This window comes from Pyxicephalus adspersus, chromosome 5 (genome assembly GCF_032062135.1).
Source record: "Pyxicephalus adspersus chromosome 5, UCB_Pads_2.0, whole genome shotgun sequence".
Classification (NCBI taxonomy): domain Eukaryota; kingdom Metazoa; phylum Chordata; class Amphibia; order Anura; family Pyxicephalidae; genus Pyxicephalus; species Pyxicephalus adspersus.
This window is the reverse complement of record NC_092862.1, coordinates 110,302,641-110,322,163: the sequence shown is the minus strand read 5'-3', so window position 1 is coordinate 110,322,163 and position 19,523 is coordinate 110,302,641. Positions and strand designations below refer to the sequence as shown.

General features: G+C 35.0%; 1 protein-coding gene across 3 annotated transcripts in view; it reads left to right on the top strand.

Moving 5' to 3' along the window:
* KCNH8 (potassium voltage-gated channel subfamily H member 8) overlaps positions 1 to 19,523 on the top strand; it is a 221,496-nt gene that overhangs the window by 132,267 nt on the left and 69,706 nt on the right. For all 3 annotated transcript variants that reach the window (XM_072412427.1, XM_072412426.1, XM_072412425.1), the window contains exons 3-5: positions 6,824 to 6,955; positions 12,813 to 12,937; positions 16,272 to 16,512. In XM_072412427.1, the coding sequence (XP_072268528.1) occupies positions 6,824 to 6,955; positions 12,813 to 12,937; positions 16,272 to 16,512 (498 nt within the window). The remainder of the gene's footprint in view (positions 1 to 6,823; positions 6,956 to 12,812; positions 12,938 to 16,271; positions 16,513 to 19,523) is intronic.

The window sequence follows — 19,523 nt, the reverse complement described above, 5'->3', positions numbered from 1 at the left end:
TCTTCAAGTAGTTTATCAGCTCTGAAAATCTAACACCTTATCTATCAGGCTTTCAGTTGGATTACTGCTATTATTCCTGTGTACATGGTATAATAACTTTGAACATCCCACTTCAACAAACAGACACTGATTTGTCATGCTTCAGAAAGGCATGGTAATGAAATAGATTGACGATAAACAGTTTCTAAAGGTGTAACATATTTTATCAGCAACAGCATGGTATTTGTATTTCAGCATCCTAGAATAAAAGGTATTAGCTTCTGCAGACTACTCAGTGCAGAATGTAATTCCCTAAGTAGTCTTTTCATCTCAAGGAAAACATTATGGAAATATTCTGACTAGACCCCCAAAAAAAAGCAGGATAAAAATACAAATATGTTAGGCAGTGAAAGATAATATTTTCTACAATGTCCCATGAAAAAATAAAAAATATCAAATAAAAAAGATGTTTAACCTTTCAGTAAGAAAATTAAGCTCTCTCATATTTTATGTTCATGTGGCAAAATTTTTACAGAATGTTTTGCTAATTTTAATCTTGAAGTCTTTGGTTGCTTACTTTTTGCATTTTAAGCTTTGATATATGAAAAAAAAAATGTTTTTATTTTGTGACATGTAACCAGAGGTTCATCTGACCCTGCCTTAAAAAAACATTGCAGCATACCATGTTCAGGGACTTTGCAATCAACTATCAAAAGTTAGCAGAAACCAAGTTTACTTTCGCCAACAAAGACATTAATAAAATGGTTAATTCTACTTATATCACATCTTGTAATAAATTGGTTGTCTTACTTATAATAAACTGAAATGTGTTAACTTGATACAAATTAAAATGAGGGGTTTATAGTAACACAAATTTAAGTTCTATTGTGGACTCTTGGGGAGGTTTGTCCCATTAAAATGTCCTTTATAGTTAGAATGGGTATAAGCAGAGCCATAAGTAGCCGAAACTTTTTGAACCACTAAAGATCTAAAATCACGTTTTAATGTTAAGACAGAAAAATATTTTATAAGAAATAAAATATAGTAAAAAAAGATATATATATATATATATATATAACTGGGTTACATTCTTACATGCCCACAGGGTAAAAAGAATGCCAAGTAAACAACATGAACAATAACATACATTTGTTTCTATTAGACAACAAAGAAAAAGAGTATGACCTGCCATTTGCCTCTACCGTAATAGCATTCTATTTCTTCTCTTCTTGTAAATTTGTTCTATTGTTTCAGCCTCCAAATTCTGATATTACTTTCGTTTACTCATTTTAATGTTTTTATTGATCTATTTTCGTAAGAACTAGTTAGTTGCTTTTTCTAGCTTAAAAACATATACCCTTTTAATGTCATAATTTATGAACTCTCATCTATAGTGTTTTATATGCTTGAATTAAAATCAGAAAATAGGTTTTTGTTCCATGTACTGTTTAGAAATACGTGGCTGAGAATATATTCCTTGAATATTATTTCTAGGCATTTTCATGCAATTCCCATTGGAGACATTGATAAAGCTATTCAGAACCTATTTTATCTATTTTTACCCAATGTTTACTCAGTTTTGCACTTTTCTTTTTTACAATGGATTCACTTTTGTGACTCGACTTTTACCCTTTTATATCTTTTTGTAAAAAACATATTGTAAAAAACATATTGTATGGATTTTTTTCCAGTATGAGCAATTTCTAGGTCTAAGAAAATAAGTATACTTCCTTATAATGTTAATGCTTTGATTTTTTTTGGAGTAATATTTTAAACTATTTTATCTAAAAGTGCCAGATCATTTAAGAACAGGTCATTTCCTTAAATAAATCTACTGTACTATATGGTTATTTGTGTCCATATGTTTTTAAGCATCCTACGGAACATATAATAAATAAAAAATAATAATTTAGTTTTTTTTCATATTGGGTCATTGATTGATGGAGTGATGATAATATTCAAGGTCTAATTACCTTTTTCTAATGGGGTGGTAAAACTTTTAATTTGTGCTCATGGTGTTGGACATTTTTGTGTTGATCTTTGAGAAAGAACACACACAGAAGAGTACCTGAATAACTTTTATTTATTTTTGATCCATATTTTATTTTTTACAATAATTTTTAAATAGAACGATGATATAGCAGAGAGATGTTTTTATTGCTAAGCATTGAAGAATTGTTGTTTGTTATAACTTTTGAGGATGGTTAATCTACTGTTTACTACGGCAGCTAGTATTGTGGTTATCCTCATTACAGTTGGGATCTTCGCTGGTTATCCTGGTCACATTTGATATTATATTTTACTAGAAGCACATTATCTCTTTGCACCTCATGCACCTATAAATGTAGAATCATTGGACTACTACTTAAAAACCCTGGAACAAGCTGGAACAAGAAGATATCTGGAGATTTTCTCACGTTTCTCTAAAATAACACTTGACCTTAAAAGAAAACTATTTCAACAGGTGTTGTTACTTAGCAAGCATGTTAAACAAATAAAAATCACAGGTGAAAATATATAAAATAAGTGTCAAAGAGAAATACATTAGAAGCAAAGAAGAACAGTATAAAAGGTATAAAAAGCATTTTGTAATAAAATGAGGTAAACAACATCAAACAGTAATCACCCAGTATACAAGAAGGCGTAATTATTATTATTATATTAATATTTTAATCCTGAATATGAACTGAGAAATGTATGTTTATATTTGTGTTAGCTTTGTTACACATCACGTTTTCTAAAAAAAAAAAGGTATTGCAAATCTTATTGTAGGTTCTTATTTCTCTTTTGTAGCTATTATACACTGTCAGTGGTAGTGAGTTTTTGTTTCAAAATAAAGTTGTAGTTGTATGAACAAGGAAATGAGCCAAAAAGAAGGACGAAAGGCTGAGGATTCTGGTAAATTCCAAATAAGAGATGTACTTTGTTGTCATGGTGCAAGAAAAACATCATGGATGGCTACAGATTGCAATAAAAATGTGATTTTGGTAACAATACATTTTAAATCACTTATATTTAAAACAAATGTTAGCGTGTTTATATCAAAATCTAAGTTACACTCAATAATGAATCAAGTAAACCAGTTTGTGCTATTCAGTCTGTAAATGGATAGAGAACTGGCTTAAAGATCCCATCCAGAGAGTTGTATTTAATGATTCATACTCTGAATGGTCTAAGGTTATTAGTGGTGTACCCTAGAGTGCAGAGATGTAAACATAATCCTGCCCCTGTACAATGCATTGGTCAGACCACATTTGGAATATGCAGTCCAGTTTTGGGCACCAGTTCACAAAAAGGACATTGCTGAATTGGAGAGAGTGCAGAGAAGGGCAACTAAATTAATAAAAGGAATGGAGGAGCTATGAGGAGAGATTAGCTGAATTGAATCTATTCTCCCTTAAGAAGAGATGCTTAAGGGGGATATGATCACCCTGTATAAATATATAAATGGTCCATAAAGAAAACTCACTTCCCCATTATTCACTTGGAGATCATTACAAAGAACAAGAGGGCACTCTTTGCGTCTGGAGGAAAAGAAGTTTAAGCTGCGGATAAGGAAGGGATTCTTCACTGTAAGGTCTGTGGAAATGTCGAATCGGCTCCCTCAGGAAGTAGTTTCAGCAACAACTATAGATTCTGGATGCTTTTCTAGAAGCACAGAATATAACTGGGTATTAAAGCTTTAAAGTAAAAATAACAGTGACTGTTGATCCAGGGAACATCTGATTGCCTCATGGAATCAGGAAGGAATTTTTTCCCCTGTTGAAGCAAATTGTACCAGGGTTTTTTTGCCTTCTTTGGGACCAACTATGTCTTATAGGGTTTTAAATCTGGGATATGTTTACTTCCTCAGTGGTTGAAATTGATGTGTTTTTTCAACCTAACCTACTATGTAACTATGTAACTATGTGTCACAAAAAAAAACACTGTCTGTTATCTTTGCTTTCGAGTTTTGTCTGAATGAAGTAAGATGCAAAGCATAATTTCACATTTTGGCAGACTTAGCTCTGTTTCCCCCCTCCTTCGCTGAAAAACATTTAGTCCCTATTGGTCTCTCACTGCCACTTCTATCCACTGCTTATTCCAAACTCAATGTTTACCATCTTTGGCCATTGGGCAACTACATATGATGGCATTTTACAGTTAGTGTAATCCCCCCTCAAAAAAAAAAAAAGTTTAGTTCTGCTTTAACTTGTTTTAACTGTAATAATGAATTTTCTTTAAAATCCAAAAGTATGAATACAATTATGTATTACAAAAAAAATTACATTTTTTAAAATATATCATTGTAATAATACCTGTCTGTCTGTCTATGAACTAACAGTCTTTAGTTCTCTGAACAACAAGTTCAGATTAGTGGAGGAGGCAGCAAATCTTTAAGTAACACATTCTTTAGTGCATTGCATTTACAATAGATCTATCCAACGGTGTTTGTTCATTGGAGGAAAAGACGCATGATGCAATTTGACACAGATGATGATATTCTTTTGGTGTCCAGTGTCAGACCATATTGTAGTGGAGAAAAGCAAAAAGTCAGCACCCGTCCCATGTTGTAATGTTACAGGGGCTAGGGATATCTTCACATGCACAAAGTTCATACAGATATCCCAGTTGATTTTGTATAACTAAAATTAGTTGTAGGAGCATACAAGAAAACCACAACATAAACATAAGCGCTCTTGTCATGAATGATAGGGAGGGGAGGGTAACAGAAAGGCTTACACACCACTAGGCCTCTAGTGAATAAGGAAGAGGGAATGGTCACCCCTTGCATACACCCTAATCCAGCCCTGACTCCTAACCGTGTGAGTATCCCCTGATGGTGGGGAAACTCATACCCAGGAACCTAGGCCCTACTATCCGTGCACAGCCCTAGCAGTTGGGTCTGGACTGAGACTGCTGGTCCCTTCCTCCTATGAAGGACCCAGTGTCTCCCTGAGGCCTAGTAAACAAGTGAATACCTAACAAAAACACCAAAAGAACAGCAACTTATCTTATAAGCAGAAATCAACAGCAACTTATCTTATAAGCAGAATTCAACAGGAACTCAGAATGGCAGGACACTCCAGCTATTCACAATCCAGCAGTGAATATCAACCGCACAGCATGAAGTGTGAGGCCAGACTAACTGGAGGAGCAGTAATGACCAGCAGCTGCACCTGATACAAGGGGAGTGGTCATTACAAACAACAACACAGAAACAAGTAAAACCAAAGAGGCTGTCAGATAATCACATATGCAGCTTGTCTGACAGATCCTCAAACTTCTGTCACAGAAGGGACCGTGACAGCTCTCTTCAGATTTTCAAATTCACAATAGCTGGTGGCTTTTTTTTATCCAACAAACTGACCACATTTCAGGCTTAACAACAGGAAATATCAGGTCACAGTCTCTTGTGATCCATAAATATACAATCCTAGGGTAAGGGCTTGTTACAGCCACACTCCAGGCTCAAATACGCCTCCTACCTAAGCAGATGAGCTCCAGTCTTAACAGGCAATACAACTCACTTATTAGCCAGATCTTACTGTCTAAAAAGCCTGGGCAGCCCAGATCATTCACCTGATACTGTTAACCACCTTCAGTAATGTATATAACCTCCCCCTCAGTACCCATTCCTGGAGGCCTGTAAAATATCCTAAATGGTGGTTGATCTGGATTACAAAATTGGCTGAACAGTTATTATTCATATAACTATAAAACAGATCACTATGAATTTCAGCCTTATTTTTTATTTGTCCACAATAACAGTAAAGTAGGTGTGGGCTCCCTATTGAGTTTGCAGGTATAATTGCATCTGAAACCCAATTATTCCTCATTTGTTTTCTTTTTTTTTTTAAACTCCAGCCCATCCCAACTTCCCCTTATCTAGTAGCCCTGTTAGAGAGCAACAGTCACTTTCCAACCATTCGCCATGCCCCTGCACAGTCAAGACAAATGTTCTCTTATCCATAGTAACCTTAGAAAATACTGTTCTTAAAATAAAGAAACCAATGGGTTTTAATTTTTCTAACACAAACCTAAAACAAATGACTAAATAAATGACCAGATGGTGGGTGATTGAATCAGTAAATCATTTTTAAAAAGCAAAAAATCATAAGTATATATACATTGTGTTTCTAATTGTTTTTCGTATATGTTTTAGTTCTCTTTCTGTTTCTTTTTAATTATTTATTTTTTTATCCTAAATATAAAAAAATTTACATTGCAAAATAAGTAGTTAAAAGAATGCAGCAAACCGCCATGTACTAATTGCCCTATATCTTGGTCTGCATTTTATGTCTAGAATCATGATTTATTTGAGCTTTGCAGATAATATCTTTTAGTGCGATTCTATTTAAAGTAAGCCATGCTTTTTTTCTGAATTAGATACATGGATATGCTGGACATTAGGTCTTCCGAGGCAGGATGATGAGGGGAGACAACTTTCTAATTAATCAAGTGAAAGACATATGCCGTAAATAGCAAACTTTATATATCACAGTCAGTACACTGGGAAATATTCCATTAAAATAAGTAAGTTATGATCAATAGGAGGTTCAAAGTAAAAGTGTAATTTGGAAGTAATAAGAAGCTTCATTAAGACATTTTAATGATCCCAGCAGATAAATTTTGCATTTAAATCAATGCATTACTTCCACAAAGAGGAGCGCTGTTAAGCTCCATCAGATGAGACAAGCAGATTTACATTTACTGAACAGCTGTGGTTTCTCGGCTATTGACCTTTCCAATAAGATTTGGTTAAAATTACATTAGTTGCAGCTCTAGATTTGTACTTTTCTGTTTTAGAACTGTGCTTATATTTAGGATGCTGTGTTTAAAGTCTATTTTTTCATTCTTCTAGGTACTTCCTTCTGGTGCCTGTTGGATATTGTTCCCATAAAGAATGAAAAGGGTGATGTGGTACTTTTTCTGGCATCATTTAAGGATATCACAGATACAAAAATTAAAATTGCCCAGGAAGAAAAAAAGGAAGGTATGTATTTCTAAAATTGTATTCATCAATGTGACATGCATATTAGACATAGTTGAGATTTAAATGTTATAATTTAATACTGTGACTTTGCCATTAGTTTTTCTAAAGGCCAGTAAAATAACTGGTGTTGATGCATTAATTAGAGACTGCTGATATACTAATAGCGATGAAAATGTTAGATGCAATGCTGATTTGTCATTTGAAACATAAATATTACAACTGACAAAAATAATTAACACTGATTTTTTGTGAAACACAAATTCACTACCGCTGCTTCTGTCAGATTATGTCTAACCATTGCTAGACATGTATAATAAATAGTTTTCCTACATAAATAAAAATGTGAGCTTTACAAACATTAAATAAAAACATTAATCAGATGTTATCATATCATGTAAAAGACAGTGATCTTGGACAACCAGCATCCTCCTTGACATGTAACATGATGATTGGAATAGGGTGCGTTACTTACCTGCCTTTTCAATGTTGGGCTTGGTCACTGACACTCATTAAAAGCAAAGAAGCTGCCTGGATAAGCTGCAAACTATGCGAATGTTTCAGACTACTTAAATATAATATTTAGTATATGTGCACACATGCTCAAAGTATATGGATAGACTGAGCTTGTCCATGTTTTTGGGTAACTGATTGGATTTGAAAGCCTGCATATTAGCCCCAGATTTTTTTGATAATCCACACAAATTATTTTGTACATTGGGCCTGATTTATTAAAGCTATACAAGACTAGAGAAGATACACTTTCATCAGTAAAGCTGGGTAATCCACCAAACCTAAAATTGATTTCTTCAAAGTCATTTTCTATTTGCTAACAAATGTTTTAAATCCTGGACCAGATCCCTTCCAGGTTTGCCGGATCATATAGTTTCACTGATGAAAGTGAATCTTGGAGAGCTTTAATAAATCAGGCCCGTTATTTCAGTGCCAACTGTGTTAGCAGAAACAGATTTAAATATATAACAAATTAAAATCAGTTATATTAAATTATTCATCTTTATTCTCCTAACTATCCTCACTGGCATAATATACATTTTAACAAAATATTGAATTATCATGAGCAGGAAGGCTTCCAGAGTTGCTATTGGAGGTTGGCAGGGGAAAAATATCAGCATTTGGGCTTCACATATTTAAATCATGCCTTTATATAAAAGTTTGTGGACAAGAAGCGCCAGTTGCAGTTCCAGAAGCTTGTTGGACATCCTATTCCAAAACCTTAGCATTAGTATAGAGTTGCCCTCCACCTCTCATTCCCTGCCACTATTACCATATATTTGAAGTGAGGGCTCTGGATGGGAAATTCAATACCAAACTCATAATACCATATACTTTATGAGCCTGGCCTTGTGCATTGGGGTAGTACTGATGGAACAACAAAGGGCCTTCCACAAGCTTTTGCCACAATTGTGTTGAATGCACACAATTGTCTAACATGTCTCTCAATTATTTGGAAGAGTGTCCACATACCTTTTGCCATATACCTAAGTGCAATAGTAAGGTGGCCACAAACCTTTGCCAATGTATTGTCTGTACTTAGCTTGAGAAAAAGAAATGTGAAATACATGTATTTTACATCTATGGATCCTGCTAAACATCTGCCCCCTAACTTTACTGCCCCTTCTATATTTGTGCCAACTTACCTGTCCATCTGAGGGGCCCTGGACCTCGATAGCAGGTGTAAAGAAGTAGTAGATGAGCAAACTTCTGCTGCTGATTTTTCCCTGTGAAAAATAAACCCAGAAGTGCATAGCTGCCATTTCCTGGTCAGCATCAGGGTAGAAGCTGATCTAACGCAGTTTGTGCTCAAATAGCTTTTTTAGAGTGCAGATGTGACATAACTGATCTGACTATTCATGTCTCCCTAAAGAGTCTCTGTCTCCTTCCCTATGCTATATAAAAAGGGTCAATATAGCCCTGTGGTACACTTTTGTAGAGCACTTTGGAGTTGCATCAGGAGCTTAGGAACTGATTGGTTCAGCTTGGGGACCTATGGCCTGATCCTGTCTCCCAAAAATAGCCGGCAGCTCCAGTGTCAAATTCTGCCAACATTTTACATTGTCACAGATCACATCATCATTTTTATGTTGGCACTTGGATAAAGCAATAACTCTCATACAGCTTTTTGTGTATTTGGGTTTCAATCACAAAAAATCTATAATTTTACCAGTATTTAAAAAATGATTAGTTTAACTCCCATTTATTCAAAAGAACCTATATATATTTGTTTCATACGATGACCTAGAGGTTTGACAGTAATGGTTTCTTACAAGATTCAAAACAGAAATAAGAGCAAGGAACTTTTGAGTGTAGACATTTTCTTCTGCAGTATATTCCTTAACGTACAGTATATAGATAAAGCTGCTGACTCAAAATCCCATTCTTTTTCAAATTCTACTAATCTGGTACTAAAACTTTAACCATATTTATATATTTTATCAAAGTAAAATGATCTTGCAAGCTCATTAGGAGAAAGAGCAAATGCCCGAAAGGAAAGAGGTCAGCAGTTTCCAGAAGTTGTTCTCAGTTTAAAATGATTGCTTTAATTGAGAAAGACACTTACACAGAAGAAAAGATTTAGCCCTTTTCTTATATATAACATTTTTCCTACATTCTTCTATAAATCAGGTTTTCTAGAAATATTATTAAACTTTACACTGTAGAATATATTGCCTACCCTGTATTTTGTGCCTTTAAACTATTTTTGATTTTTGTCTTGCACTTTTATAGCAGTAATACCATAGCTATCTCAAGCTAGTTTCTACATCTCTTAAAGATACTTTATCTAAGACTGCTCAATTTAAACTGAGTAGAGAAAATGTTGAAACAACAACTTGTGCCTTTAGCTAAACTTTCTTTCTAGCAAAATTTTGGATCATCACTTCCATAGCTTAAAATGTTTAGAAAAGGTAGATGGGAGGTACTGAATGCGAAATGGATTTTATTCCTTAGTGTCAAGATGAGTGAATACTAGAGAGCATATTGACTCTGTAGGAAACTTTCTAACAAGAAGGAGTCTCAAAGGTGCTTTGGGTAAAGAATGAAAGGTGCAAAGAGAAGAAGGGAGCCACACCAAAATCATTTTATTACAGAAGTTTAAAGATAACCCAAACAATGACCCAATACATTCAGCTGCTTTTGGATTTCACCCCTTTATCAGTGCTTACATTGCTAAGCCCTAATAGAGGGGCAGCCTTAGAGCATTAAATGATATGTTGCCTGATCACAAAAAATCTATACTATTTGTATCAAGGTAAAATATTTAATAATACCTATGAAATTATTTTCAAAAATATTTATGTCCCCAGAAGTATGATATCAACCTAGTAGACCTTTTGTTGATCTTAAAGCAGATTAGTCATCAGAAAATCAAACATTATATAAAAGGCATGCTTTCCTTTTTACATAATATTTTAAATACTTTTTATTTATTCACTGCATGCGCAGAGGGAGTTTAGTGTTTATATTTATTCGTCGGCAATTCTCATGCATGCATAGTGCACAACTGGGAGACATCAGGGAGAAAGAAGAAAAAAGATGGATGTGTACAACAATCGGGGAGTACTAGAAAGAAAGCCAGACAGCATGGGATTCGCTGGGGTGTGGTAAGTACATTGATCAAGGATGTTCAGCAAGAAAAGGTAAGTGAAAAAAATGTTGATAATGTGAGTTCCACTTTACCATAATGAGCCATATTCTGGTGAAAATTAACCCTATCTAGGTTTAAAAAAGGCCTAAAAGGGGCTTTTTTTCAGTGGGGATAAAGAAAATGCCAATCTCACGCATGCACAGTGAGATTGGTACTCTTTTCTTTCCTCATCTACCGCAGGCTACACCCACTGATCTAGCACTGCGTGAGATCAGGTGACATAGGCAGAAGGTGAAAGAAGGGCAAGGAAAATGGCAGCACCTCAATGCTTCCTCCTTGCCAGGACAAAGAATGATTCCAGTACAATGTGGGAACACAGGAGACACTAGAAACAGCAGGAGGTACAGGTGATGCAGGGATATCCGCAGGCAGACAGGAAAACAGGAACAGCACAGGGAAGTTGGCTGGGGACCAACAAATTGGACAAAGAAGGGTTACACAGGAGCTGGACACGGGAAGCATTGGTTTAAGTGGCAGGTGTACAGGAACTAGTTCACAGAACTAGGGAGCTCGGCACCAGAAAGATTTGTTGCACGAACACAAAGTTCAGTCTGTGAGCCAGCTAAATTGCCTGCGCTGATCAAGAGGCTATCTTTTGATTGACCAGTGGATTGGATGGAATTGATAAAGCTTGGAAACAGAGGCACGCCCAGCTTCAGAACTGCCAGCATGCGCAGGAGAGGGATGTCTGCGCTTTAGTGAGGAACAGGTAAGTGTGACACCTCTATTGCCCTAGTACTTTTCAAATAAATTAACTGATGGCTATGGCATCACTGAATACTTTAGGATTTAAACAAAGGATGTTATTTAATATAAATATTAATGGGCTTTGCTCAGGAAGGCTGAGTATTAGATGAAAAAAAACCTTAGTCCTAGCGTTTAACTTAACTAATGACTGTTGAACTGAAACAATGAACAGTTTGTCTTACTTCCTTGACCTAAGAGGAATTGAACAGGGCTTTGGGAGGGCAAAAAAGGGGATATAATTTAATACGCAAAAAGATTTGCTGAAAGGATTTACTAGTACATTGTGGGATGAAATAAGGTCACTGGATGAATGTGAAAAAAATGTTTTTGTTTTTACTGACCATGTTATAATCACATGTAAGAGGTAGTAATAATTTATAAACAAATTTAACATATATTGTTTTAAATTGGCAAATATATCACAATTTTAACACCTAGTTTTTCTTCTGAAACCTTGCTAATGTATAGTACAATGTGATATATTTGTACAAATTAAAATGTTTCTGTATATGTAATACAAGTTTAGCTTTGTTGTAACTTTATTGATATAAAATCATATGCAAACTCATACATGCAATAGCAAACCATTTTTAAATCAAGTTATTATTAGATGTTCTTCAGATTTTTTATTTATTTTTTTTTTTGCACCACATTTTTTCTTGTTAATTACCTCTTGCAGACCCTGTGTGTGTGTAAATCAAGGATGAAAGTCTGGTTGTTTTGAATGAATTGATTTGCCTAAATGCTGAATCTATACAACAGTTCTAGGATATGCAAGAGTACTAGGAATGCATGTACATATGTGTCAAAAATAATTTCACAAGAAGTTTAGCTTCTGGTCATAATATATGGTGCTCAGTTACAGTAAAGCTATTGGAAATGAAGGTAGATTACTGATCATTTGTGCCAACAGCACTGATCTTTTTGAAGTACCACATGTTCTGTTGAACTTTTGATGAATATATATGGTTCTGCACATATGTTGCTGAACAATAATGCTATATTTCACAAAAAAAAACCTCTTCTACTTGTAAAGATCAGATGATTCAGATGTCAAACTGAAAGGCAAAGTAACTGTTGAAAGTGTAATTATTTTTGTAAAGATTTTGCAATTTTATTTACATATATTTATCTTTGTATTAAGAATAGCAGTTTAAAAAAACTGTTTTAGTTGTTTGTCTAGATTTGTCACATATCTGCTTTTAGAGATATGGGAAATACAGCAGTAATTCCACATTGTTTCCTCATTTTCATTTGTCAGATTCCCTTCAAAGAAATCCTGTAGGCTCTCTTGATATTCCAGCATGAATCTTTTGTTCATGTCAGAGAAAAGTACTGAAGTCTGTCATTATATTTTATTACATTCTAAAAAGTGCCATAGAAGTACATCTCTGAAAGGTTAAAATTGCATGTGGTGATATTTAATTGCTTGTTACTTTTGTTCCACAGAAAAATACAGAAAAGGAAAATCAGGGTCACATTTTGAGGCAGCAAGGAGACGGAGTCGGGCCGTTCTTTATCACATCTCCGGTCACCTACAAAGGAGAGAAAAAAGCAAATTAAAGCTCAATAAAGTAAGATTGACATAAGTATGTGTGTCATCAATTTATTAAGTGGTTGCTAATGATAATATCATTAATATTTAAAACATATAAACACAAACAAAGATTATATTTGTATAATGCCATAGAATATGTAAAGGTTACGCAGAAATATGAGTAATGATATAACAATTAAAATAATTTTAATATTATTATAAACATCTTGATACTAAATATCAAAAACAAATATTACTGGGTTGAAAGAAAAATGTGTGGGGTGCCCATAATGAAAGAAAAAATTCTGTTTCCCTTAGGATATCCCCTTTCTTGAGAGCAGTATATTTACAATGTCTCTATTAGCTTAAATAATTACTAAGATCCTAAATAACAAGATATTTATTAACAGAGGAAAAGAACTACTAAATATACAATAATTATTTAGGATAGGTTAAACAATCATTTCACAGAGTAAAATGATACAATATGCAAAGAGTCTGTCTTCTATATCCTGTACCCTGGCTGGGCTCCAAGGAAGAGCTTTGGGGTCTGTTGTCCATTTTTATTTTAGCCAGGACCTTTTATCACATTCAGCCACACCCGTGCATTCACCCCTTACTCAGGTGCCTGCAGGTATTCTCCAGTAGATGTCACTGTCGCACCGGGGGCAAGTCCTCTGACTCAGCTTACCAGCTATTCCCGGCTACTTTGGGGGTCATCATATAGCAGTGATATTTATAAACACGGTAAGATGATTGGAGAAGTCTTTGAAGTAGATCATTCCATATAAAACCCTAATACCTCACACCTGGTATGGTGTGATCTTCCTGTTCAAGGATGTGTTATCTTCCCTTCAGGTTGCTTGGCTCCAACCTCCCGCTGGAATCATCCTGCTACATTTGTCCTCATTGACATTTCAAAGGCAACCCCCATCAGGGCTCACCAACAGTCATATTTAACACATCATTTCAAAGGAATATACATAAGGGCTGCTTTTCTGCAACTAATGTTGTGCACTCCAACATGTACACTTTGTTCGGACTGACTACTAAAAAACAAAATAAAATATAAAAAGTTTATAGATGTTGCATTGATTTTTAATTATATCATGAATTTGCAACAACTATAGCCACACCCATATATGATCATTTGAATTAACTAATGTGAATAAACTGAAGATACTGAATAACAATGGCAAACCTAAGACCCTCATTTAATTAATTCAGTGAGATCTTACATTGGCAACCACAATGTAAGCACCAGCGAGTTGTTAATGTACCCTGCAGGTAGCATTCCCATTAGTTAGGGGTTGTCAGGGGAGGGCCTTCCCCTAACCACCAGCCAATGAGAATGCTAACTGCCATATGCATTAACAACAGCACACAACACATGTTTACTTTACAAATCGGTTTGTAAGTAGTAGTGTTTAGTAAAACTAAAAACGTTTGCTGTGCCTCGAACAAACTAAAGTGGGACAGGTTTGCTTATCACTACTTCATCATATTACCGTGTAAGATAATTATAAAAAAAAAGCTTGTTTCACTATAGTTTACTTATCAGTTGATTTGATGCATTTTTTTAACTTTACCCCAGCCAAAACGCTGTAATTTAATTTGTATAGAGTGGGAAATGGTTGGAACCAACATTTCTAATTCCATCTGTATCCCTATTGTGAATGGATATCTCTCACACTGAAATATAGACAAAAACAAACATACATTTTTTGGTAGAGTGATGAAGAGCTGCTATTATTTAATTTCTCCCTGCAACAACCCAGAACCCTCTTTCTTTTTTTGTCCATCACAAAGACAGAATAAAATATCTCTCTATTGGGAACTATAATAACTTGACATAAATTTCAACTTCCCTCTATTCTATCCAAAACTAAAAAATAGCTAATGTTAGGTTATAAAGTAATTTAGTAGGATGGCATAGAAGGTGTCAGGTGCTAAAATCTGTATCAGTAGCTTAAAGCATATCTAAGCCTAAAACCAAAAATATAATATATTGCAGCTGCTTTAAATTTTTTGAACATTTTCAAAAAGTACAAAAATGCCTGCTAATCTTACTAGAAATGCAGTGCCCATGTCATTTTCTGTGAGCTAAAAAACACAAACATCCTTCTCTTTCTTAAAAAAATTCCCATCAATCAAGTCTAATCAATCCACTATACATACAATGGAGAAATAAACACAAAATATCTGATTTATTAAAGCTCTCCCAAACTGGAGAAGATAGACTATCTTGGGATCCAGCAAACCCGGAATGGATTTCTTAAAATGTATTTGCTACTATTTGTCAAATGTTTTCGATCCTGGACTAGATCCATTCTAGGTTTGCTGGTTTTTCAGGTTTTTAGGTGAAAAATAAAGGAAAAAAATAATGCAATCACTACATCTTGTAGGCTTCAATACTTTACATTTTGGTTTTTAGGTTTATCTATGCTTTAAAGCAGAACTAAAATTCAACTTTTACCAATCCATGATCAGGCAGGTCATTATTGCACAAAGAAACAAGAAACATGTTCCTTCTGCGATAAACCCTCCTATCCGCCTGATCGCTTTGGCCATCTGACAAGAAGCTGTGCTGTGCATGTGCAGCTTTTTCTTTGGTTGTAAGGAAATGTGGTATTTCTGGCTTCTTCTGTTACTACTGGAATGAATTACGTCCCATGTGCCTCTCATCCCTGCCCAACCAAACAAGGCGGCTTAAAATCATTTACAGGAAGAGAAGAAAGAGGATGGTGGTGCCCATGGAGTGAACATGGATAGGTGAGTATTGTGGGTATATTTCTGCTTCGATGTTTGTAGAGAACAGCCAAATACAGATAAAATGTATATTTAGGATTTATTGTACCAGCCAGAAATGGGAGGAATAAGGATAAATGGAGGAATACAGAATGAACACATAGGCCCAACCTAAATATTTCAGTGAAAAGCAGAATTCTCCCCAGAAATTTTTTTCAGCTGGGTGGAAAGAAGCTGCAACCGGGTGGTCAAAAAGTGGGCAGGTCAGCATATGACAAAGTTAGTGTTCTGCGCCCCCTCCCCATACTTTGTTCCCACTTTCTAATGCCTGTTCTTCTTAGGATGGCCCAATATTCTATTGTCTTTGTATTATGCCTCAACTGTCCAGTGTCCCTCTATTGTGACCCTAGATTGCTGGGTGGTGTGTCGCGTTAAAAGGGGCTGGGAATAACAATTAGAAAAGTAACACTTTGACAATAGTCATGTCCAGTAAGCTACATGTTTAAATTTCATTTTTTGCACAAAACCTATTAAGGCACAACAAATGGTACTTGAGTTATAAAATTACAAGATGCATGCTTTAATAAAATAGATTTAAATTTTTCTTTCTTTTTTGTTTACAGAATGTTTTTGTAGATAAACCAGCAATTCCTGAATATAAAGTTTCAGATGCAAAAAAAACAAAGTTCGTAATTTTACATTTTAGTACTTTCAAAGCAGCCTGGGACTGGCTTATATTATTGGCAACGTTTTATGTTGCTGTTACTGTACCGTACAATGTATCCTTTGTAGACAATGATGATCTGTCATCAACAAGAAGCACAACTGTTAGTGATATTTCCGTGGAAATTCTTTTTATCATAGGTAAGGTTTGCTGCTTTCTTTTGTCTGTTTTCAAACATTACTATTTTGTGTAAATACTATATTTATTGTGATATACAAAATGACTGTGGTGTACAAAAAAAATTTTTCACAACACTCCTGCAACATACACACATCAGATAATCATCGTTGGAAAATGAACGATGAACAACAGATTAGCGATTGTTGATGATTATTTTGAACGATCCTATAGTACACAATTTGGTACATATTTTTGAACAATTGCATTGTTACACTATTTGACCAATACAGAAACTTGATGTGATCATTTGAAAGATGCAGGAAATGACGTGTAAAGGAGGAAGTGATGTAGAGGAGATCATGGCTTTAAGTGAATAAAATAGAACGTGCTCATGAATGATCGTCATTTTGCCAATGAACATTAGTCCTGAACAGTTCTATTACTTCTCTCTGCAATGTGCCTTCCACGTGTTCCCACGAAAAAAGAAAGCAGTCCTTGCTACCCTGTATTTTCTGAGTGAGGAACAAGATGTGATGTGAGTGTGGTGTAAAGATTGGTTGATGGACCAAGACACCATAATACTGATAGGAGCTAACATAATACTGCTAATACTGCTATTACAATAAATAAACAGACTTTGATCACTTGCATTGATTGTAAAATGACTGCTATTTGCAAAATATGTATCCAATCACATTACCACTTTTGCCAGGGGCCAAATAAAGATTAACAATAAAAAAGACAATGATCACTTAAAAGTACTCATTATTGCAGTGAGATTTTACAACATGTTGGAATCTCTCTGCAGTCGATCAGCAGGTCCCTTTTCTCTATCTAGCAGAGAGAGGAAAAATAACTGTAAATCATTAGGCTAAGCAGCTTGAATAAGGACACCCAGATCTCCTATTGCTATGTTTCTTGGATTTGTTGTGTGCCCCTATGAGGCAAAAGAGTTTATGATTCATTATTTCAATTTAAACTAAAACCTACATTCAGTAAGACAGCTATGGAGCAGCATGGTGGTTCAGTGGCTAGCACTCTTGTCTTGCAGCCTTAGGGTACTTGCTTTGAAACTTGACTTGGAGTTTGTATGTTCTCCCTGTATGTAGGTCTCCTGCAACACTCTGAAAAGATGGCTTCTCCCCAAAAAATAGTCATAGGTTATGATAGGGTCATTAGATTGCGTGCTCATCTGAACTACAGCAACATGAGTGTGGACTGTTAAGTGCTTTGTAACATGTTGACAATATATAAATACATATTACCGTGTTTTCCCGACTATAAGACACTGTCTTATATTTATTTTTCCTCAATAAGACAAAATATGGCTTATTTTCAGTCTTATTTTTATTAAGTATTTAAGTATTTTATTTTTATTAAGTATTATTTATCAGGGATCCAGTGAGAACTGGGTCCAATCTGCACAGTGGAGCTGGGATGATCTCTCTGGGCTCAGTAGCAGACTGCTTACTGAAGCTTTTCCCCTATCCCCTGGTGTTTGTGTGGGGTGAGAGAGACCCACAGACTGTTGCTGGTGGGTGCTGGGGGAGAGAGACCCACAGTGCTGAGTAAAACAGCAGCCACAGCTTTACTTCTTCCCCCAGAGAACACACAATACCTAAAACAGAGCGCCCTGCTCCTCACTTCAATGAGGAGACTATTACTTTCTATGTCTCCCTCTATGCCTCAGCTTGCATCACGCACAGAACGACCGGGACCTGACCGGGGGAGCTGACCTTGTTGATGGGGCTGCCCGTCTTCTTTACCGCTCCGTGCCGGTACGCTGCATAACCACGCCATCACTATGTCTTATTTTCAGGGTATGGCTTATATTGCGCAAATGCTTAGAAATCCTGCTACGGGTTATTTTATGGATATGTCCTTTTTTCAGGGAAACACGGTACTAAAAAATATGTGATATGTACTTCTATAGCAACACTTTAGAATTTACTTCACAAAATTTCCACCTGTCCTCTCCCCTTTTAACTGGACTGGATTTCTTAGCAGATGTCATCTCTAAATTCTTAACCGATTCTGTATAAGGTGATAAACCGTGTTAAAATATATCCACATACAACTAGTGTAATAACTTCAAAATTCTGTAAAATACAGATGCTATTTACAACTTAGTTTTTACCTTTACCTTCACACAAATGAAGCCATCAATAAAATAGATGAAACGGCACAACCCTTTTTCCAAGAAAGTAATGCAGTTAGATATATAGTGTAATATAAGTGTTGCATAGAAGCTATTTTCTTTTTCATTCTCACATATTGCTTTTCAGGGTGAGGTACAGATTCAAGGTCACCGAACATTTTCTGTCTTAATCCACAGGCCCATCTGCCCTTGTTAATGCAACTGAATGAAAATATGACATTACAACATTATTTCTAAAACAAAGTAACATATAATATATACCATTCAATTGGAAATATAGCTCAATTAGAAACCATTTCAACAACGTTCTGTATGACGCATCTTTAAATCAAATACCTATATGCTGTTTTTCAGTAAGAACAAAATATGTTTTACACAATTTACTAAAGTAACCTAAAGTTTATCTAATATGCAAACTTTTGTATTGTTCCTTAGTTTTGAATATGTGCACTTGCTTAGTTTAGTATATGGGCATTTAAGATTTTTTCAGTGTAGAAAAGAAACAAAAAACTAAATAATGACTTTCATTAGTTATTAAAGGGTTCGTGTTTTTGACAAATTGTCTTAAATGGTAACTGACTAGGGATGAACATAGAAATTAAAAATAAAAGAAGTATGGCTAGTTACACAATACTGATTTTTGGGCAGATTTATTGAAAAAGTTTTGTAATACCACTAATTCATAGTATTATTACTAGACTACAAAAAGTGGGCATCACTTCCATTTTGTAAAAAATAATATAGCCCTCCAAAATAAGAGTATATCAGTTTAATCACCCGCTTTATTGCTGATCAACTAATGTAAAAATGTACAACATATTTGTCTGCTTGCATAATGATATATTTTTTTCATGTTTTATGTGCTTTAGTACA